This window comes from Somniosus microcephalus, chromosome 2 (genome assembly GCF_052327205.1).
Source record: "Somniosus microcephalus isolate GS21.2 chromosome 2, FLI_Smic_1.0, whole genome shotgun sequence".
NCBI lineage: Eukaryota > Metazoa > Chordata > Chondrichthyes > Squaliformes > Somniosidae > Somniosus > Somniosus microcephalus.
Window position 1 is genome coordinate 153,191,054 of NC_140988.1, and position 23,381 is coordinate 153,214,434.

Sequence of the window (23,381 nt, forward strand, 5' to 3'; positions counted from 1 at the left end):
AATTGTTGAAGGTGGCAGGGCAGATTGAGAAAGCGGTTAAAAAAGCATATGGGATACTGGGCTTCATAAATAGAAGCATAGAGTACAAAAGCAAGGATGTTATGATGAACATTTATAAAACACTGGTTCGGCCTCAACTGGAATATTGTGTCCAATTCTGGGCACCGCACTTTAGCAAGGATATGAAGGCTTTAGAGAGGGTGCAGAAAAGATTTACAAGAATGGTTCCAGGGATGAGGGACCTCAGTTACGTGGATAGACTGGAGAAGCTGGGGTTGTTCTCCTTAGAGCAGAGAAGATTGAGAGGAGGTTTAATAAAGGTGTTCAAAATCTTGAGGGGTCGAGACAGAGTAGGTAGAGAGAAACTGTTCCCATTTGCGGAAGGGTCGAGAACCAGAGGACACAGATTTAAGGTGATTGGCAGAAGGTCCAAATGCGACATGAGGAAAAACTTTTTTACGCAGCGAGTGGTTATGATCCGGAATGCATTGCCTGAAAGAGTGGTGGATGCAGATTCAATCGCGGCTTTCAAAAGGGAATTAGATAAGTACCTGAAAGAAAAAAATTGCAGGGCTACAGAGAAAGGGTGGGGGATTGGGGCTAGCTGAAGTGCTCTTACAGAGAGCCGACACGGGCTTGACAGTCCAAATGGCCTCCTACTGTGCTGTAATGATTTTATGATTCTATGATTCTACTGTACCACCAGTGTCTAGTGGCAGAGATTTGTTCATTACTCCATAGTACCCTATCTCCTTTTGAGCTGGCACAAAGCACATATGTGCGCCTCCCCCAGTCATGGGCACCATGCTAGGGATCCCCCTAGGTCTGCAGGAAGAATGGGAGAAGGACATGACGCCAGGTAGAGCAGCACTAGCTGCTGCAGGAGAGACAGACACGAGGGACAGGAGGGCGAGGTGGACAACTCCCCCCCCACCCCCTGCAAGTACAGGACATCCCTCCTCCCTGGACCTCCTCCACCAGGATCTCTAGTGCAGGGTCCGAGAACCTGTGCACCCTCTCACTCGGTCCCTGAGCCATGTTGAAACCTGCCGCTGTGTGCCAGGCAGCCCACTCCACACTTTCAGCGGCAGTGGGACCGAGGAGCCCACATAGACTGCTCTACGAAAATTGTGTCTAATCAGCGCTCGAGTGCGAAGCCTGCTGGTGTCTGTTTTAGCACCTTCAGGCAAATTCAAATTATGGTAATCAGCATTTAGAACCAAAATTGTGTGTTAAGTCCAGACTTTCAACCAGGCGTATCTTATTAGCACAGCACCCATTTAGCGCCTGTTTTCACCCTTTCACCAAAATAACCCCTATTGACTCTTGCTGGGTGTATGGTTCATTAAACCCAAGCCTTACAGTATCTTGCCCAAGTAGCCATTCTCCATGTGTAAGTTCAGAAAGAGAATGTCAGAAGATTATTCAGCTGTGGAGAGTATCACAGAGTCTGTCCTAACCCAATGTCCACATATTCAAACTAACTAGTGGGGGGGAGGTTCCTAGAGAGCAAATAATAAAAATGACAACAGAGAAGGTCATAGACTTAGGTAGCAGTGGGGAAATTAAAAACCAGAGCGTGTCAGGAAGGGGCAGAAGGTATGGAGTAAAAGGTAAAGAAATAAAAAGGGCAAAAGCAGGAACTAAGTGTCACAAAACATCTTTGAAAGTTCTCTATCTGAATGCACGTAGCATTCGTAACAAAATAGACGAGTTAATGGCACAAATAACTACATATGGGTATGATCTTGTGGCCGTTACAGAAACATGGCTGCAGGGTGACAATGCCTGGGAATTAAACATACCAGGTTATTTAACGATCAGGAAGGACAGGCAGGAAGGAAGGGGAGGTGGGGTGGCTATGTTAATAAAGGAAGGAATCACTGTAATACAGAGAAATGATATTGAGTCAAAAGATTAGGATAATGAAACAGTTTGGGTGGAGGTAAGGAATAATAAGGGGAAAAAAACACTAGTGGGCGTAGTCTATAGGCCTCCGAACAGTGGCAACTCTGTTGGACGGAGTATCAATCAGGAAATAGTTGAGGCTTGTAATAAGGGAACATCTATAATTATGGAGGATTTTAACTATCATATTAATTGGACAAATCAAATTGGGCAGGGCTGCCTTGAGGATGAGTTCATTGAGTGTATTAGGGATGGGTTTCTTGAGCAGTATGTAACTGAACCGACCAGGGGGCAAGCAACCTTAGATCTGGTCCTGTGTAACGAGACAGGATTAATTAAAAATGTAATAGTAAAGGATCCCCTTGGAATGAGTGACCATAACATGGTTGAATTCCATATTCAATTAGAGGGTGAGAAGGTTGGATCTCAAACAAGCGTGCTAAGCTTGAATAAAGGAGACTATGAAGGTATGAGAGCGGAATTGAGTAGAGTGGATTGGGAAAATAGATTAAAGGGTAAGACGATACATGATCAGTGGTGTACATTTAAGGAGTTATTTTACAACTTCCAAAAAATATATATTCCACTGAGAAAAGGGTGTAAAAGAAAAGACAGCCATCCGTGGCTAAGTAAAGAAATTAAGGATAGTATTCGACTAAAAACAAGGGCATATAAGGTAGCCAAATCTAGTGGGAGGATAGAGGATTGGGAAAACTTTAACAGACAGCAAAAAATAACAAAAAGATTGATTAAGAAAGGGAAGATAGATTATGAAAGTAAATTAGCAAAAAATATAAAAACAGATAGTAAGAGTTTTTATAGTTATATAAAAAGAAAAAGGGTGGCTAAAGTAAATGTTGGTCCCTTAGAGGATGAGACCGGGAAATTAATGGTGGGAAATATGGAGATGGCAAAAACACTGAATGAATATTTTATATCAGCCTTTACAGTAGAAGACACTAAGAATATCCCAACACTGGACAAACAGGGGGCTAAAGGGGGGGAGGAGCTAAACACGATCAAAATCACTAAGGGAGTGGTACTCGGTAAAATAATGGGACTCAAGGCGGATAAATCACCTGGACCTGATGGCTTACATCCTAGGGTCTTGAGGGAGGTGGCGGTAGGGATTGTGGATGCATTGGTAATAATTTTCTAAAACTCCCTGGACTCAGCAAAGGTCCCGGCAGACTGGAAAACTGCTAATGTAACACCCTTATTTAAAAAGGGCAGTAGACAGAAGGCTGGAAACTATAGACCGGTTAGCCTAACATCTGTGGTAGGTAAAATATTGGAGTCCATTATTAAGGAGACAGTAACAGGACAGTTGGATAATCATAATTTAATAGGACAAAGTCAGCATGGTTTTATGAAGGGGAAGTCATGTTTGACAAATTTGCTGGCGTTCTTTGAGGAAGTAACATATAGGGTGGATAAAGGGGAACCAGTGGACATAGTGTATTTAGACTTCCAAAAGGCATTTGACAAGGTGCCACACAAAAGATTATTGCTTAAGATAAAAAATCATGGGATTGGGGGTAATATTCTGGCATGGATAGAGGATTGGCTATCTAACAGAAGGCAGAGAGTTGGGATAAATGGTTCATTCTCAGACTGGCAATCAGTAACTAGTGGTGTTCCGCAGGGGTCAGTGCTGGGTCCCCAACTCTTTACAATCTATATTAATGATTTGGAGGAGGGGACCGAGTGTAACATATCAAAGTTTGCAGATGATACTAAGATGGGAGGGAAAGTAGTGAGTGAGGAGGACATTAAAAACCTGCAAGGGGACATAGACAGGCTAAGTAAGTGGGCAGAGATTTGGCAGATGGAATACAATACTGGAAAGTGTGAGGTTATGCACTTTGGCAGGAAAAATCGTAGAGCAAGTTATTATCTTAATGGCAAGAAACTGGAAAGTACTGAAGTACAAAGGGATCTGGGGGTCCTGGTGCACGAATCTCAAAAGGTTAGTATGCAGGTGCAGCAAGTGATTAAGAAGGCCAATGGAATGTTGGCTTTCATTGCTAGGGGGATAGAATATAAAAATAGGGAGGTATTGCTTCAGTTGTACAAGGTATTGGTGAGACCGCACCTGGAATACTGCATACAGTTTTGGTGTCCATACTTAAGGAAGGACATACTTGCTCTCGAGTCAGTACAAAGAAGGTTCACTCGGTTAATCCCGGGGATGAGTGGATGGACATATGAGGAGAGGTTGAGTAGATTGGGACTCTATTCATTGGAGTTCAGAAGAATGAGAGGCGATCTTATTGAAACATATAAGATTGTGAAGGGGTTGGATCGGGTGGATGCGGGGAGGATGTTCCCGATGATGGGTGAAACTAGAACTAGGGGGCATAGTCTTAGAATAAGGGGCTGCTCTTTCAAAACTGAGATGAGGAGGAACTACTTCACTCAGAGGGTGGTAGGTCCATGGAATATGCTGCCCCAAAAAGCTGTAGAAGCTACATCATTACATAAATTTAAAACAGAAATAGACAGTTTCCTAGAAGTAAAGGGAATTAAGGGTTACGGGGAGCGGGCAGGAATTTGGACATGAGTCTAGGTTCGGATCGGTCATGGCCCTGTGGGTAGCGGAGCGGGCCCAGGGGCCATGTAGCCTGATCCTGCTCCTATTTCGTGTGTCTAATTCTGTTAGATTCAGGAGATGGTTCTGTGATAGTGGATTGGCGGTTAAGGTCAGATCAGCCATGATCTTATTGAATGGCGGAGCAGGCTCGAGGGGCCGATTGGCCTACTCCTGCTCCTATTTCTTATGTTCTTATGTTCTTATATGTGCATTTACCAGCAGATTATTTCCCTTTCCTAGTCCAAAGGTCCTGAGACCAATTGTAATTACTGCCCCAGCTTAGATCAACTAACTAAGCACAGATCCAGCATCAAAACAGGGATCTCGTGGGGTGCATGGCTTAATACTATACTAGGCCATCATAGGAGCTTTCCCCAATACCACTCTCAAGAGGCCTGGGATGACTCATTTAAGAATAAATCTATTCCAACCACCTCTGGTTACATAGAGGCAGTCTTCCAATGTCCCATATGCGGTCTAGGAAATAAGAGCAAACTGTAGGCAGACAGGTAGGTACATCTGCAGTCTAATTAACCAACCCACATTCAAAATGGTGGCACTAGTGGGGTTGTAAGAGTACTAGTTGAAATTATCTTTATTTTCTTTAATACGTGGTACCAAAATATACAGATGTTTCTACCTGTCAGATTGCACTTATCAGAATCTCAATATAGGTATTAGTGAGCTATCACCCAGCCAATACCAAGTTAAGAATACAGCTCCTTTAAATTAGTCTGATCGCTGCAAGTACTCAATGGCCCTGAAATTAGGATCGGGAGCTTGCCGCGCGTGCAAGCCCCCGCTGTGCACTCACCCTGCGCACCGACATCTGAAGCCTGGGCCTGCTTGCATTTCCTGTCACTGGCCCGGTTCCGATGTCGGCGCGATGTGCTTACCTGATCCAGCGGCGTCGTTAGTGCGATGTGCCGGCTGGGATCAGGTGAGCACTGTGCAGCCAATCAGGGGAGGATGAGTTTGACAGTAAGAGCTGTCAAACTCATGAAAAGTATGGGCTGCCAAAACACTACTTTAACTTTAAATAAAATTTTAAAAAACATCCCACTGATTATATTAACTATAAATAAGTTTTTAAAAATGTTTTAAACAATTCAATTTTTTGAAAAAAATAATTTTTTTAAAAGTAGGGTCTAAAACTAAACTTACCTTACTGTAAATTCTTTAAAAATAATAAACCTGTGGAAAAAATATTTCTACATTGTACTAAAAGCCCACTTACCTGTAAAACGAAGTACTTACGTCTGGTTTTTCCACGCGTAAAAACCGGAGGCCTTTGCACTCGGGCAACTCTGAAAAAAAAAAGGAATTTCACTGTGCACGCGCTGCCTGTGCAGTCGCGCGCATTCTGCCTCTTAACCCCTTGGGTCAGAGGACAGGAAATGCCGGTCAGCGCATGCGCTGTGCATGCTGAAAACCGGCAATTCCTCCGGGCACACGCGTGAGTACCCCGTCCTTACTCACGCGTTGTGCCCGGAATTACTGGGCCAATATTATTCTTTTATAACTGATGATAAAACAGAAGGAACACAGTTATGCTTGATCTTAGTCATGACTGCACACATCACTTTGAATCATGCATCACACAAGAGACATAAATGAAATGGAAATGTGATTCAACAAATACTGTACCTTGTTTACCTGTAAGGAACACACACCTGACAAAACGCAATCTTCACATCCAGGATAGGTTCACTGCAGTAGTACAAGAAATGTCGGCTCATAAATACCTGCAAGGGAAATGAAAATGCAAATAGAGTTTGAGGTTCAATTTTCACATTGAAATTATCCTCCCTGAATTAAATAAGTTAACTTAAGGCTGGAGTGGCATGTAAATTAGATGTTAGTTTATACCATATTGACATTTTCTATATTTGCACTGGACCCATAAATTACTCAACATACTAGATCTTTTCCAATGCATTAGAACTGCAGTCAGTTCTACTTAAGTCAAAACCCACCAAGGGAATCGCTCTCTTAATTGGAAAGATATTAAAAAACCAAAAACAGTTTCAATTTACACCTACTAAATTCATTCTGTTAAACTTGCATTGTACATTTTCTTATGCTCATCCATCAATTTTGGGTTAGCTTTCCAATTTAATAGAAACCAGCCAGCAATTTCTGTTTATTAAGACCAATTTAGAAAGAAGATACCTCATCAGGTTGAAATAGTTAGAAACACAGTGCTTTATATATCAAATGGGGACTTGGGTGATGCCATTAGGGTATGCCATTGCTTTAAAATAATCTCTGGGCTTGAATTTGATCAACCTCGTGCTCCTTATTTGCAGACTGAGAATGCAGCATACTTTCCTGGACGTCTGTAGCATCTCAATGTATTAAGTAAAGTACATATTCAAAAGCATTTGATAGCATGAAAGCAGTTGCCCATTTTCTGGGGAAGAGGCAGACAGGGTGTGCTAAAATTAATTTTTGCCTGTGTTGAATTTTTCCGTCTTGTGTTCTTTTAATGCTGGATTCAACCAGTAATTTGTTATCTCTCAGGACTGTGCACAGTATTCTTTTTAGCAGAAAGCCATTTGTCCATTAGGATTTCCTCAAGATGTAAGTTTGGTTTGACCCACTTAATAGTGGTTTTAAGTGATATTTAGTTAATCACCTGGGGGGTGTCATTTGAAATCCCAGTGATCTCATGAGCAAAAAACATAGAATAATAAACATAGAGGATTTCAACTACCCCGATATTAATTGGACAGAAGAGGTTGGTAAAGGGGATAAGGGAATAGAGTTCCTACAATGTGTATAGGACTCCTTTCTAACCCAATGGGCTGGATTTTGATACTGGAGGTGTGTAGGAGGCGGGACTACAATTTTCGGGGTTGTAGTCCCGCCTCCATTGAGTTGTGGCCAACCCACGCGATTTTCACTTGATTGACCTTGTTGAGCCCGCCCAGCAGGCTCAGCAGGCCAATTAAGGGCCACCCGGCAACAGGTGATGTCACAGATCGACATTTCATCTGTCAAGAACTTTTGACAGATGAAATATCAGCGTTTGACAGCTCTTTGAAGCTGTCAAATACTGACAATCTGTACTCCAAGTTAATTCCTTCCTCTCAGGCTGATTTAGAGATCTCTCCAGAACAGAAAGCTGAATGCTGCAACTTTTGACAGCTCGCGGCCATTCTGCTTTCTGTGCTGGTGAGATGAGCGACTCCTGAGACCTGAAGGACAGAAGGCTGTAAAGGTAAGAAAAAGTAAGTAAAACTTCTTTAAACACTTTACACACACCAAACACACTTACCTCTGCACTCATGCACCCATCACTCACCTGAACAACGGACATCTGGAACCCTCCAAGCCCTTCAGCCAGACAGTCCGCCTCGCTAACTTGGCGTGGTTTGGAGCCATCGGGAATCCCACACTTCAGGAATAAAAATAGGGATTAGGCTAAAAACTACCTGTTAACAGGCAGTTAATTGGCACTAATCCCCTTCCCGCCTCGGGGAGGCGGCTTCCAGCATAGGTTGGCTGTCCGCCTCCTTTGAAACTGGCATGGAGGCGGGTTGGGGGCGGGATGGGTTCGTGCCCCCCGATTTCAAGATTTTAACCCCCAACACGCCTCCAATCCCGCCTCCACGGCCCAATGAAAACCCTGCCCAATATGTAAAAAGCCCAACAAGGGAGGATTCGCTATTGGATCTAGTAATGGGGAATGAACCAGAGCAGATAAGAGAAGTAAAAGTAGGGGAACATCTAGATAATAGTGACCATAATATAATACTCTTTAAGATGATAATTGAGAAGGACGTAAGTATGACGAAAACCAGGGCAATAGATTGGAGAAAAGCTGATTTTGAGGGGATGAGAACAGAACTTGGGAAAATAAAATGGGCAACAATATTGGCAAATAATGATGTAGAACAGCAATGGGAAACATTTAAAGCAGTGTTCGACAGAGTGCAAGAACAATATATTCCACTAAAAGGAAAGAACAAACTAAACACTAATGAGACTCCATGGGTGAATAAAGCCATAAGGGAACAATTGAGGGTAAGGAAAGAGGCATACATTAAGTACATAGGCAGCAGGGGAGTGCATGATAAAGGAGAATACGAAGAGATTAGGAGAGAAGTCAAAAAAATTTGGAAGGCAAAGAGGAACTATGAAATTAAATTATCAAGGAACATAAAACAAAATAGTAAAATATTTTATTGACACATCAATAAAAAAAGGAAGGTTGGGATGGGAATAAGGTCATTAGGGATAGACAGGATAATACCACAGGTAACGATAGAGAGATGGCAGAAGTATTAAATAATTATTTTGCTTCAGTATTTACCAGGAAGATAGAACAGGTGGATATGACATTGGAGGATGAGATTAGTAATGAGATAAGTGTATTTTTAAAAAAAAAGAGGGGATATATTAAATAAACTAATCAAGCTCAAAGGGGATAAAACCCCTGGTCCGGATGGATTGCATCCACACATTTTAAAATAATCTAGGGAAGAGATAGCAGAGGCATTACTACACATGTTTAATAATTTGTTAGAAAAAGGTGTGGTGCCAGAGGACTGGCAGATAGCTAACATAATACCGATATTTAAGAAGGAGGGTAGAACATGTCCAGGGAGTTATAGACCAGTCAGCTTAACATTGGTGGTAGGAAAAATAATCGAACCCCTACTAATGGAGAAAATAAAAGAACATCTAGAAACCAAAAACATAGTAATGAATAGTCAGCATGGATTTCAAAAGGGAAAGTCTTGCTTGACCAACCTCATTGAATTTTTTGAAGAGGTAACAGAGGGAGTAGATAATGCAGTAGATGTAATTTATCTAGATTTTCAAAAGACCTTCGATAAGGTACCCCATAATAGACTGATGAACAAGGTCAGAGAATGCGGAGTCAGGGGACCAGTAGCAGAATGGATAGCTAGCTGGCTTCAAGGCAGAAAGCAGAGAGTAGGGGTAAAAGGTAGCTATTCACATTGGCAGAAGGTGGGTAGCAGTGTTCCACAAGGATCAGTGCTGGGACCACTGTTGTTCACAATTTATATTAACGATTTAGGCTTTGGAATCAAAAACACAAAAATCTAAATTTGCGGATGACACCAAATTGAGGGGGATAGTCAATACTGAGGAGGACTACAACAAATTACAGAAGGACATTAATAAACTTGCAGACTGGGCATATCATTGGCAAATGAAGTTCAACACAGATAAATGTGAGGTATTACATTTTGGTAGGAAGAATAAGGAGATCACTTATTACTTGGAGGGTGCGAGACTAGGTGACGTAAAGGAACAAAGGGATCTCGGAGTACAAATACACAAATCACTAAAAGTTGCAACACAGGTTAGCAAGGCCATAAAAAAGCAAACCAAACACTAGGGTTTATTTCTAGAGGGATAGAATTGAAAAGTAGAGAAGTTATGCTAAACCTGTATCGAACCTTGGTTAGACCATACTTAGAATACTGCGTGCAGTTCTGGTCGCCATATTATAAAAAGGATGTAGAGGCACTGGAGAGGGTGCAGAGAAGATTGACATGGATGATATCAGAAATGCGAGGGTATACATATCAGGAAAGGATGAACAGGCTGGGTTTCTTTTCTCTTGAAAAAAGAAGGCTGAGGGGTGACCTAATAGAGGTCTTTAAAATTATGAAAGGTTTTGATAGAGTGGATACAGAGGGAATGTTTCCACTTGTGGGGAAGAGCAAAACTAGGGGCCATCAATATAAGATAGTCACCAAGAAATCCAATAGGGAATTCAGAAGAAACTTCTTTACCCAAAGAGTGGTGAGAATGTGGAACTCGCTACCACAGGAAGTGATTGAAGCGAAAAGTATAGATGCATTTAAGGGGAGTGCAGTGTATGTACTTTGCAGAAGGAACTATATTCTGCAGCCCCTGTATACTGCAGTACCAGTAGTGACCACCCCTGTATATAAGCCTGTGTAGTAACTTTTGCATAGTAGTTCCAGTTTGTCTCCACTCAGAAAAGACCTGTTATAACCAACTCCTGCAGTCCGTGTCTCAATTACACACGGACATAATACTGGCGATGAGCAGGTCCGAACTTACCTACAGTCTGCACCACCTCATGGGGATCCATCCCTGAAGCGAAGTTGTCAGAGGTCGAGGCCAGAAGGAAGAAACAAAAAAAAATAAAAATAAGAATAAAACAAACAGAAGAAACGAGCGTCGACCGTGGGCAACCGCCTCTGATTCATCGGAGTTGAAGATTTGCAGGAGAGGCTGTCGAGAGCGGGGCTTGGTTATCCTGTCGATGGTGTTCCAGCTAATCGGGCTGGTGGCAGGTAGTACACTGATCCTTCCTGGGCTGCGGCGGGCTAGAGCTCGATCGGGTGGCTTTTCAACAGGGCCGAGCAGCGTTGTCGGGAAGAGGAGGGAGAGAGAGAGGTTGGAGCACACAGGGCGCGGCCGGTGCTACGAAGCCGGGCAGCGTACAGACCCGAGAAGAGGGAGGAAAGTGTCCCGCAGGGTTGCTCCGACGATGGGGAAATAAAATTAATTAGAAGCGCAGAAAGCCGTGAGGAGCTGCAGTTTGCCACGGGAACCGCGGAGAGCGGCGTTAGCAGCAGCGCGGGGGGAAGTGCGCGAAGACCATAGGGCGTCGCCATCAAGGTATAAAACGCCAGCAACAACGCTAGCAGCAGCGGGGAAGACGGAAAGCGCGGGAGGCGCCGTTTTGTTAAATCGGGGAAGAAGGCAAAGCGCAGGAGGCGCCATCTTAGATTTCCAAGATGCCGAAGACTGGCAATATCACTGCCTTCGATAATGCAATAGAAGACTGGACCACGTATGTGGAAAGAGTCGAAGTATATTGCGAGGCAAACGAAGTAGCCGATGAGAAAAAGGCATCGGTACTACAAAACTTAATGGGCGCAAGAACGTACGGCCTATTGCGGAACCTGATTACTCCAGCCAAACCGATGGCGAAGAGTTTTAACGAAATTGTTGATATCCTACAGGAACACCTAAATCCGACACCGCTGCTGATAGCAGAAAGATTTAAATTCCACAGGAGAAATCAGCATAAAGATGAGAGCAATGCTGATTACCTTACGGAACTACGCAAGCTATCAAAGCACTGCCAGTTCGGAGCAGGACTGGCAGATACCCTACGGGACAAATTTGTCTGTGGACTCCTGAGTGAAGGAACCCAGAAGAGGTTACTTTCAGAGAAAGAACTGACGCTAGATAACGCTTTCAGCGTGGCAGTATCGTACGAAGCAGCAGCAAGGGGAGCTGCGGAAATACAGCAAAAGCCACAGGAATACGGCACCCACGAAATGACACGGGGATTTGAAAAATGTTATCGCTGCGGCAGAACAACCCATGACCAGAAGGACTGCTGGTCCAAGGACAAAATATGCAGGCAATGCGGAAAGATGGGACACATTGCACGAGTTTGCAGGTCTGGGAAGAAGACTAATGACAACAAAAAGGCTACTAAGGAACAGTACAGGAAAGTACAAAAGATGACGGACAGTAGTTCCGAAGACCAGATGAGCGATAGTGAATCCAGGAACAAGAGACTAAGCTGTCTCAAACTTCACAACGTAATTGCAAAGGAGGATCACCGAACCATTTGGGTCACCCTCACGATAGCAGGGTCCCAAGTCAAAATGGAATTGGATACAGGATCAGCCCTGACCGTCATGAATCGACGAGACTACGAGCGGCTATTCTCACACATACCCTTGAAAGAGACATCCATTGTCTTGAAGACGTATACGGGGCAAAAAGTATAACCCAGAGGGAAAATAAGGGTGCCTGTCGAATACAACGGCAAGGAAATACAGAAATTGTATCTGTACATACTGCAAGATGGTGGACCACCGTTATTGGGACGTGAATGGATCAGAAAGATAAGTTTAGACTGGCACTCCATTCAGGCACTGACGGTGGCTGGTAAAAAGGATGACGACGTCACACCTGGACGATTGTCAAAAATCTTAGCTAACGCTAACGAGGTATTTCAACAAGAACTGGGAACTCTTAAAGGCGTAGCCGCCTCGATAAAAATAGAAGAGAATGCAATTCCCAAGTTTTTCAAAGCAAGACCGGTACCATATGCAATTCGCCCAGCCGTCGAGGCAGAGCTGGAGAATCTGGAGAATGCAGGCGTGTTATCTAAGGTAGACTGGAGCGAGTGGGCGACACCCATCATTCCTGTCATGAAGAAAACGTTAAACAATAAGTCTGAGAAGCCAAGGAAGGTTCGCATCTGTGGGGACTTCAAGGTGATGGTGAACCCAGTCCTTCACACAGTACAATATCCTCTCCCGAGGATAGAAGATATTTTCGCCTCACTATCTGGAGGGAAGCGTTTTACAAAAATTGACCTAGCACAAGCATATTTGCAGATGGAGGTTGAAGAATCCTCTAGGAAGTATCTCACGATAAACACTCACAAAGGTCTTTACCAGTATAATCGACTGGTATTCGGAGTAGCATCAGCTCCGGCGATATGGCAAAGAGCGATGGAACAAGTCCTGCAAGGGATTCCGGGGACTCAGTGTTACTTGGACGACATCCTAGTGACAGGTGAAAATGACAGTGAACACCTTGCCAACCTAGAGCAGGTGCTCACTAGACTAAGAGAACATGGGCTACGAGCCAATCGCCCCAAGTGCGAGTTTTTTAAGAAACAGATATCATATTGTTGCCACGTGATTGATGAAGAGGGGTTACATAAGTCCCCTGACAAAATTGAAGCGGTAGTTAAGGCTCCAGCGCCTGAAAATGTGTCACAACTGAGGTCATTCCTCGGATTGGTGAATTACTACCATAAGTTTTTGCCGAATTTGTCCACAATTCTGCACCCACTGAACGTCCTACTACAAACTGGAGTAGCATGGAAATGGAGCGATGAATGTAAGCGGGCCTTTCAGAAGAGTAAAGACCTAATCACTTCAAGAGAAGTATTGGCTCACTACAACCCATCACTACCGATAAGACTGGCGTGTGATGCGTCTCCCTACGGCATTGGAGCGGTAATGTCACATAAATTCCTTGATGGTTCAGAGAGGCCGATAGCTTTTGCGTCACGCTCGTTAACTTCAGCCGAGCGTAACTACGCTCAGATTGACAGAGAGGCCCTCAGCCTGGTGTGGGGGGTGAAGAAGTTCAATCACTACCTGCACGGTCAGAAATTTACTCTACTAACTGATCATCAACCTCTTGTCTCCATTTTCAACCCTCAGAAGGGCGTCCTGATAATGACAGCACAACGGCTACAGAGGTGGTCCCTTTTCCTAGGGGCACACCAATATGACATTGAGTACAAAGGAACTAAACAGCATGGGAATGCTGATGGATTGTCGCGCCTACCGTTGCCGACGGTGGAAGAAGCACCTGCAGTGGATCCAGTGGAGATATTCCACTCAACCATAGTCGAATGTCTACCTGTGACGAATGCAAACATAGAAAAGGAAACACGAAATGACCCGACACTCTCCTGGGTCTATGATTTAACGGTGAAGGGATGGCCAGCACATGGCGAACCACTGTTGCCAGCATTCTCGCCGAGAAGAGAACAGCTGTCAGTGTGCAGAGGAACCTTGATGTGTGGATCCAGAGTAGTAATTCCACCCAAATTGAAGGATAGAGTGCTCAATGAGCTTCATGAGAGTCATCTGGGAGGGGTAAAAATGAAGAACTTAGCTAGAGCGTTTGTGTGGTGGCCGGGAATCGATAGAGAATTTGAAGAGATGACCAAGAGCTGTACAGGATGCCAGAAGGTCCAAAACGCCCCACCACAAGCCCCTCTACATCCATGGGAGTGGCCCTCATCTCCATGGCAAAGGGTGCACATTGATTTTTCTGGTCCATTTATGGACTCGATGTTTTTAATTGCGGTGGATGCACATTCAAAGTGGCCAGAGGTAATAAAAATGTCCTCAACCACCACAGAAAAAACTATCACAGTCTTACGAACCATATTCGCCAGAAATGGGCTGCCTGAACAGATTTGCTCCGACAACGGACCACAGTTTGTGTCGGAAGAGTTCCGGAGGTTCTTAAAGAACAATGGTGTTAAGCATTACACATCCGCCCCATATCATCCAGCCACCAATGGATTGGCTGAGAGGTTCGTTCAAACATTCAAGAAGGCTATCAAGGCAATGTGTAATGAAGACATACCCCTACAACACAAGGTGGATAACTTCTTGTTTGCCTACCGGAATGCGACACATGCGGTTACCAACCAAACTCCAGCCATGATGTTCTTCAATCGAAGACTACGATGCCGCTTAGATTTGGTTAAGCCAAACATCAGAAGAGATGTGGAGAACAGGCAGTTTCAGAATATGAATGAAAGGCCGACCAGGAGTTTTAAGATAGGTCAACCAGTTTTGGCCCGGGACTACCGCACAGAGAAATGGCAGCCAGGAACGATCTGCACACGGCAAGGACCTCTAATGTATACCGTGGACATTGGAGAGAGCATTGTAAGACGCCATGCTGACCAGATTCTAGAGTCACTAGAAAGCGTCAATTCCACACCACGATCCGATACACCTGGTGATGAAACCAAAGTACCAATTGCATCTACCTCAGAATCGGGAATATTGGAGGCAGACGAACCCAACAACGACGTTGATTCCGAATCAACTCTGCCAGAAGAACCTGATACCCCAAAGAGGCGTTATCCAGACAGAATCAGGAAGCTTCCTCAAGGACTGAACTTATAATTGTTTAACTTCAGCTAATGTATATGACAACTGTAATTGTAAATATGTTATTTAATTATTAATCGAATGTTATGTACTGTTTAGCTAAAGGGGGAGGAATTGTAGTGTATGTACTTTGCAGAAGGAACTATATTCTGCAGCCCCTGTATACTGCAGTACCAGTAGTGACCACCCCTGTATATAAGCCTGTGTAGTCACTTTTGCATAGTAGTTCCAGTTTGTCTTCACTCAGTAAAGACCTGTTATAACCAACTCCTGCAGTCCGTTTCTCAATTACACACGGACATAATAGGGAGGCTAGACAAGCATATGAGGGAGAAGGGAATAGAGGGTTATGCTGATAGATTTAGATGAGTAAAGATGGGAGGAGGCTCGAGTGGAGCATAAACGCCGACATGGACTGGTTGGGCCGAATGGCCTGTTTCTGTGCCATATATCCTATGTAATCCTATGTGACATGTTAAAGATGGCTCCATTGTCTCACAGGAGTACACCTGGAATCTCTAAGATGTTATTCTATTCAATTTGTACAATGTAGGGGAGGGAGGAACAGCCAGGCAGATCCCTGCAAGCCTCCTAGTGACCCATCAAAGAATAGGCTCAACATAGGGGTGGTGACTTTGATTGGCAGCTATTTGAGTCCTTTTGAAGAAAAGGGAAAGTCCTCAATCGGTTGGAACCCTCTGTGATTGGCAGCTTATTGAACAGCTTATTCATCTTACAGACTTATGGTGGCAGTTCTGTGAGAGGCACACACAGCAAAATGACAGATTAAGGGCTCGATTTTGCCAGCCCCGAGGAGTCGGGTATGGAGGCGGGACTGCTGGCAAAGTTGCAGAAAGTGGGGGCGGCTGGCAAACCCACTCCCATCCCACCTCCGTGCCCTTTTGCCAGGAGGCGGGAAGCCGTCCTGACCTGGGTTCTGTCTCCTCGAGGTAGTTAACAGGCAGAAAAAAGGATTAGTCCCATTTTACCTTTTCAAGTGCAGGCTTCCTGACCTCGGAGAACCCCGCCGGGGTGCAGGAGTCAAGTAGGAGGTCTGCGGGGGTTGGAGGGGTCTGGAAGTGCAAGTGTGGAGTGGTAAGTATGTGAGGTGATTGTAAAGTGTTAGAAAATGTTCACTTACCTTTGTTTCTGCCTATAGCCTTCAGCCGCTCTGGATCCAAAGTCCTGACATCTTCATTGTAGATTTCACAGACTGGCTGTTGGATCCTCCAAACCAACAGTCATCTGATTTCTACAAAGTAGAAAGGTTTGATGAGTCCTGAACACAAGGGCTCATCAAACTACACAGAATGTCACTGTTTGACAGCTTCACAGAACTGTCAAATGCTGACATTTCTTTTTTCAAGAAATCTTGACAGATGGCATGTCTGACATTGACGTGCTCTGTCAGTGACTTCCCCCTAATGGGCCTGCTGAGCCTGCAAGGTCAATCAGGAGAAAATCCCGCTGGTTGGCCAGAAGATGATGGAGGCGGGACTGAGACCCAGCAAGCAGCAGTCCTGCCTCCAACACGTCTCCATTCAGAAAATCCAGCCCTATGTATTTGTAAAGCACTGTCACCAGCTGTAATGCGGAGTGGTTTTATAGTTCTATTTCAGTCTGATAAATGGAGTCAGACAGGTCGGAGGTTACAGTAAGCAAACGTGTGGTTAGAGACTATGGGAGAGAAATTCGTTATCGCCCCGTTTGGGGCACAATTATCGGCCGGGCGCAAAGTTTAGTGCCTGGCGCTAATTATCGCCTCCGAATGCAAACTTGGCTTCTATCGCCCCTGGAGGTGATTGGAGAGCTAAATCAGGCACTACACACCTCTCTTAAGGCGCTAACGCCGAGGAGCGAGGTGCTACCTCAGAGCGCTGGCGAAGCTCATGTGATGTCAGTCAGCAATGGAACACAGACACACTGGCGCTGGCCAGTTCTTAAAGGGGAGGGTCGATCTTGCTCTCCATGCACACCCTGTTTATTGCAGCCTTGAATCTCGGCCTGGAGAGACCTGTACATCAAATCTGCTGTAAAGAACAATGGAGAGACTCGGGAAAGAGCTCAGAGTGCAGCCCCCATCGTCTCTTCTAAATCGATGCAAGGAAGGTCAAATCAAAATGAATCTGCTCAGTACCCAAAACTCCTTCACACAGCGTTGAATCTCTCCAGAAGTCTATCTCCCTCTCTCAGAATACATGGTGCAAAAATGTCGCTGAAAAAAATGGCAGGAAGCGGTCACCTTTAAATAGCACTCCCCAGTCCCTTCCCGACTGCAAAACGCTCCCCTCAACCTGTCGTTGCTAGCAGCAGGTGGTAAGGCAGGGGGCGCCACTCAATATCCGGTCCGGGGCGGTACCTGGGCATTGCACACTCGACTGACACCACGATCTGCGGGCGCAGGAGATCGTGGTGGTAGTGTTTAGCGCCACCGCAAAATGTCTGGTCAATTTCATGAGCGGCGCAGACATCGCCACACCTGGGCGCTAGTTGCTTTGTGCCCCATTACCGTCCTCTTAGGGCGCTAATGGGAGGCGCAAAGCAACCAAGTATTTCCCCTTATGGGGCTAAATTCCCAGAAAATTCAACCCCTTTGTTTAGAGAGGAAGCTGATTGTGTCTTTGTTACTTTCATATACTACGGAGTGTAGGGAAATATTTTTCTTCACTGTGTTAAATGAAACATTGTTCATTCATGTTTCTTACGTAAATAAGCCACTTATTGGTTCGAAGCCTGTTTCTCAACTCAGTAGAATGCTTATCCGGCCTACCATCTGTAGAGAGAGAAGTTGTGTGTTGCCATGTGATACATTCCAGTAGCCAGTGTACAGAGTAAAGGTTCTCTGCTATGATCCCTGGAACATGCTATCGCTTATCTAGATATTGGGCAGAAATTTGTTCAGCCCAATCACAGGGGATGCTTGGTTTACTTATGGGAGTGGCTGGTGATGCTAAGCCTGTGAAAATATCGAGCGTAAAAACTCAAACGTTGTGATGGAGCTTCGGAAAAAAAATTCTAATTCCTCAAAAGTAAAAAATCCTTTAGAAGTTGAGGATAGAATTCTGTGATAACAATGAATGATTTCAGTGGATGAACACTTGTTTGTATGACATCTTAGGGCTGATCTTCCTCTCCCTAATGCACCATGTGCACCTAGTCTAGGATGTTAGAGACAGGAAATCGAAGCAGAGACCCACATCACCGGGTTGCCACCCAGATTGTGCACAATGCACATTTCCTGGTGTTGGATGGATAAGGCCTGAAACCATAACAGACACTGTGGGAGTGACTTAATAACAGCTCCTGCTGGGCTGGAATGATCACTCATGAGAACCTGGGATTAATCATTGCAATGCTTTGCCTTGAAAGCAAAAGATCTTCAAAGGGGCAATGTTCAGGCAGGCTAGGAGGGGGTGGTTCACATTGCAAAATCTTCAATGTAGTAGGGCTGCACTGTGAGGGTGGGGGAGTTTTAGTTGCCGTCAGAAAGAGTAGCTGCTGCTGAGCTTGCCATCTCGCACACAACTACCCAGCTCCTATTGCGAGCAAACACTGAATCTGAGGTAGCAGTCTTGACCAGCACTTGCCTATGCTATTTAAATGAACTTGAAAACCACCTGAGTTTAGCAGAGGTCAAGTTGGGTGTGCGTGAAATGTGCACCTCCCAACCGATGCTAAGTTGAGGAGGGGGAAAAAAAGGAAAATCTTTCCATTATTTTAACAGCAGCCTTAATCCGTTTTAAATAAATCTTATCCATTAAAATAGCAGACATAATATCATAAGAATGTGTTAAGTGTTTGTCCAAGATTGCAGTTGCCCATTCTTCCACAAAATAGGTCAGGCTTCGAGCAATGCTCAAGGAGAGATGTAACTTTTGGGGGATTTTGAATGCCCATTGGCATTCCCATCTCCAGAGCAGTTACCAATCTATTCTCAACAGATGCTAAAGGATCTACCTGTAAAGGAATGCTGTCATTTGTTGGTCTGCTGCATAGGGAAACACTATTTACTGTGTACAGCAAGTTGCATGGAGAGAAACAGTTGGTGTATTAATCAAAACAGTTTTTGCTGTAGGATACTGCAGTCATGGACGGAAAACAGCAAAACTCTGAATAAACCAGCAGGGACAAATTCCCTGAAAAATCTTTAGTAATTCACTTAAATCCCAAATAACAAATGAACAACATTTTCTAGGCTATTTTTGTGCAATCAGTTATGTCTGCTATTTTAATGGATAAGTTTATTTAAAACGGATTAAGGCCGCTGTTAAAATAATGGAAAGATTTTCCTTTTTTTCCCCCTCCTCAACTTAGTTATTGGATAACTGTCAGTAAATTGAAGACAGCAATTCAATTCAATGGTTCTGATAATACAAGAACATTTTTCGAGCAATTTATAATGGACACTGGCTGAATTACTTTGTTAAATTTGTGAGATCATAGGATAGATTTTTTTTTAAGTCGTCGAACCAATTTGATATCAACCTTCCAAAATGACAAGGGTGCAAAAATCTACACCAGTTCTAGTATACTCCTGTCGACACAGCAGCAGGAATCTGCTAGGTCTCGGCCTTACACTCCAGTTTCCATATGGCCTTCACCCACCCCGGTCAAAGCTGTTGCTATAAAAGGTTGAGGGTGTGGGGCATGGAGGCGGGTTGGGGGCGGGGTGGTGTCGGGACCCCCGATTTTGGGATTTTAACCCCCCACACGCCTCCAATCCCGCCTCCACGGCCCAAAGAAAATCCTGCCCAGGGTGAGCGATCTTGCCAGCCCTGGGGAGGTGGGTTTGGAAGCGGGACTGCCGGGATAATGGCAGAATCTTGCTGGCTTTCCCTTAATTGGCCTGCTAAACCTGCTGGACAGGCTTGACAAGGTCAATCAAGGGAAAATAGTGAGAGGATTCGAGTACAGGAGCAAGGATGTCTTGCTGCAGTTGTACAGGGCCTTGGTGAGACAACACCTTGAGTATTGTGTGCAGTTTTGGTCGCCTTATCTGAGGAAGGATGTTCTTGCCATGGAGGGAGTGCAGCGAAGATTCACCAGACTGATACCTGGGATGGCAGGAATGACATATGAAGAGAGATTGGGTCGATTAGGCTTATATTCGCTAGAGTTTAGGAGAATGAGAGGGGATCTCATTGAAACTTACAAAATTCTAACAGGACTAGACAGACTAGATGCAGGAAGGATGTTCCCGATGGCGGGGGAGTCCAGAATCAGGAGTCACAGTCTAACGATAAGGGGTAAGCCATTTAGGACTGAGATGAGGAGGAATTTCTTCACCCAGAGAGTGGTGAACCTGTGGAATTCTCTACCACAGAAGACAGTTGAGGCCAATTCATTAAATATATTCAAGAAGGAGGTAGATATATTTCTTAAGGCTAAGGGGATCAAGGGATATGGGAAGAAAGCAGGGACAGGGTACTGAATTTGGATGATCAGCCATGATCGCAGTGAATGGCGGAGCAGGCTCGAGGAGCCGAATGGCCTACTCCTGCTCCTATCTTCTATGTTTCTATATTAGATTGATACCTGGTTTAAAGGCCCTTAATTACCATGATGGGCTTAAAGAGCTAGAGCTTTTAACTCTACAAATATGTAGACTTTGAGGAGATTTGATTGAAGTCTTTAAAATAATGACAGGATAGATTTGGTCCATGTAGATAGGATATTTGAGTTACATAGGTTAGGGAGGACTGAGAACATGATTGTAAGTTACATAAGCATAAAAGTAGGTTAGATATCACGAGGTATTTCTTTTCACAGAGAATTGTCAATCTATGGAACAAGTTGCCACGTTGTGCAGTTAGTGGATTTGTTGCAAACATTCAAAAGGGAGCTGATAAATTGTTGACTTGGCTGACATCGATAGGTATAAATGGTAGATGTGGTACTGGGGGATGTATCTCCCAGTCAATGTGTTCTCCTGGAACCTGTTTGGGGGTCGAAAGAAATCTCCTAGCGTTTTGTTTTCCCTAAGTTGGCCAAGGGTTTTTCTCTTGCTTTTTGACTCCCCCTGACCCCTTCGAACTTTGGCAGGGTCAGTGGCAGGGGTTCAGGTCAGGCATATCTCGGTGTAGTGTATGTACCCGTCTACCTTTAAGAGAACTACTTTAGGTGTTGCACTACTTTGTTGGCTTCTGTATACTGTAATACCGACGGTGACCACACCGGTATATAAGTGCTGTGTCAGGATTTATTGGGCAGATTCGCCCTGACCTTCGAATAGTAAAGTCCTGTTTTAAGTTACTCTGGTAGTCTGTGTATTAATTAACTAAACAACCCACAGACTTTACAGTGGTGACGAGTCCGATCGTACCCTGCGGCAACAATACTTCCGAAGCAGTTAACGAGCGTCGAGAAGAGGCAACCGCCCTCGTCATTTTGCTGGGAGAAAACTCGAGTCTGCAGAGCTCGAAAGGCGGAAGAATTCAGAGACAAAGACTTCCATCAGCAACAGGCACTGACTGTCCCTTCTGCCACGGTGAGGAGTGAGCCGATCAGCACGAGAAGCAAGCCGGCCACGGTGACTGTGAGTAAGGGAAAAGTAAAAAGAATAACCGAAGGATAAGGGCGGTGCACTCGACCACGGTCGAGGGGGAAAGGAGCCGGACAGAAGTCGGGCCCAGAGGCGCTGAGACTGGGGCAGCGTGGAGCAAGGAAGCCGTGGTACAGACAGGCTGGGGACGCAACGGCGTCGTGAGACAGCTAGACCGCGACCGGCGAAAAAGGCCGGGCAGCGACCGAAGCCACGAAGCGCTGCGACCGGGAGCGTAGGCGCGGGAAGATATAAAAACTCAGCCGCAGCCGGGGAGGGAAGCTCCGGACTGCGAGAGGGCTGGGAGGCGCGATTGGGAGCCGAGCGAGCGGGAGAGGCAGAGCTGACCAAGGGAGACTGAGCGAGAGCCAGTCCAGCGGCTGAAACTGTTCGCCGTCAACGGGGGGTACCCAGCGCCGGTGGAGCCGAGCGAGCGGGAGCGAGACAGAGCCCGAGCAAGGGGAACTGAGCGAGAGCCAGCCCAGCGGCTGAAACTGTTCGCCGTCAACGGGGTGTACCCAGCGCCGGTTGCCCTGCCGAGAAAAGGGAAAGCACTGAAGCCGACGCGCAGGCTGTGAACCTGAAAGCCAGCGGCCGTCGCCCGTGGGGAAAGTGTACCCCTCCCGCTAGGGAAGAAACGCGGGAAGCCGCCATTAGGCGGGGAAGAAGACAGAAGCGGGAAACCGCCATTGAAGTGGGCGGGGAGAGAAGATAAGCGCGGGAAACCGCCATTTTCGCGGGAACCGCCATCTTGGAAAAAAAAATAAAAGAAAATTTAAAGAAATAATTCGTGGTGTTATCAGGAAGAGAGGAAGATGCCTAAGCGTGGTAACATCAACGATTTTAATTCCGAGGTAGAAGACTGGGCCACGTATGTGGAACGCATTGAGATCTATTGTGAGGCCAATAAAATAGAAGAAGATGACAAAGCTATAACCTTGCTAAACTCGATGGGCGCGAAGACATACGGGCTCTTGAAGCATCTACTAGCACCAGCTAAACCGGCGGATCAAACTTTCGATGATATTGTGACTGTTCTGAAGGATCACTTGAACCCCACACCGTTGATGTTGGCGGAACGATTCAAATTCTATGCGAGAACGCAAAGGAAAGACAAAAGCAACGCAGAATACTTGGTCGAACTGCGTAGACTAGCGAAACACTGCCAGTTTGGAGGGAATCTGACAGAGGCATTGCGAGACAAATTCGTGTGCGGAATGTCGAAGGAAGAAACACAAAAACGACTGCTCGAAGAGAACGATCTTACACTTGAGAAGGCTGTCCTTATTGCTGCATCGAACGAAGCCGCAGCGAAAGGAACGGCGGAAATGCAGCTAAAGGCAGCGGCACTCAGGGTGCAGCAAATTACTTCGGGTACAACGAAATGCTATCGTTGTGGGAAGACAACACACGACCAGAACCAATGCTGGTTTAAAAACCAGGAATGTAGGAAATGTGGCAAGCTCGGTCACATAGCTAAGGTATGCCGGTCAGGAAAGAAGACCAACAATAATGAGTCACCACAAAAGAGGTACAGAAAGGTACATGAGGTGACTAGGAAGAGTCCGGAAGAACAGAATTCGGACTCACACTCCAACTGCAAGGAACTGGATAGTCTGAGAATTCACAATGTGAGTAATGAAGC

At 45.2% G+C, this 23,381-nt stretch overlaps 1 protein-coding gene across 6 annotated transcripts in view; it reads right to left on the reverse strand.

Moving 5' to 3' along the window:
- Positions 1 to 23,381, reverse strand: part of mapk10 (mitogen-activated protein kinase 10) — a 485,536-nt gene that overhangs the window by 346,545 nt on the left and 115,610 nt on the right. For 4 of the 6 annotated variants that reach the window (XM_085963726.1, XM_085963697.1, XM_085963687.1 and 1 more), the window contains exon 2: positions 6,175 to 6,246. In XM_085963726.1, the coding sequence (XP_085819852.1) occupies positions 6,175 to 6,246 (72 nt within the window). Of the gene's footprint in view, positions 1 to 6,148; positions 6,247 to 23,381 lie in introns of all 6 variants that reach the window. The other 2 variants (XM_085963717.1, XM_085963707.1) reach the window with 2 other exon arrangements.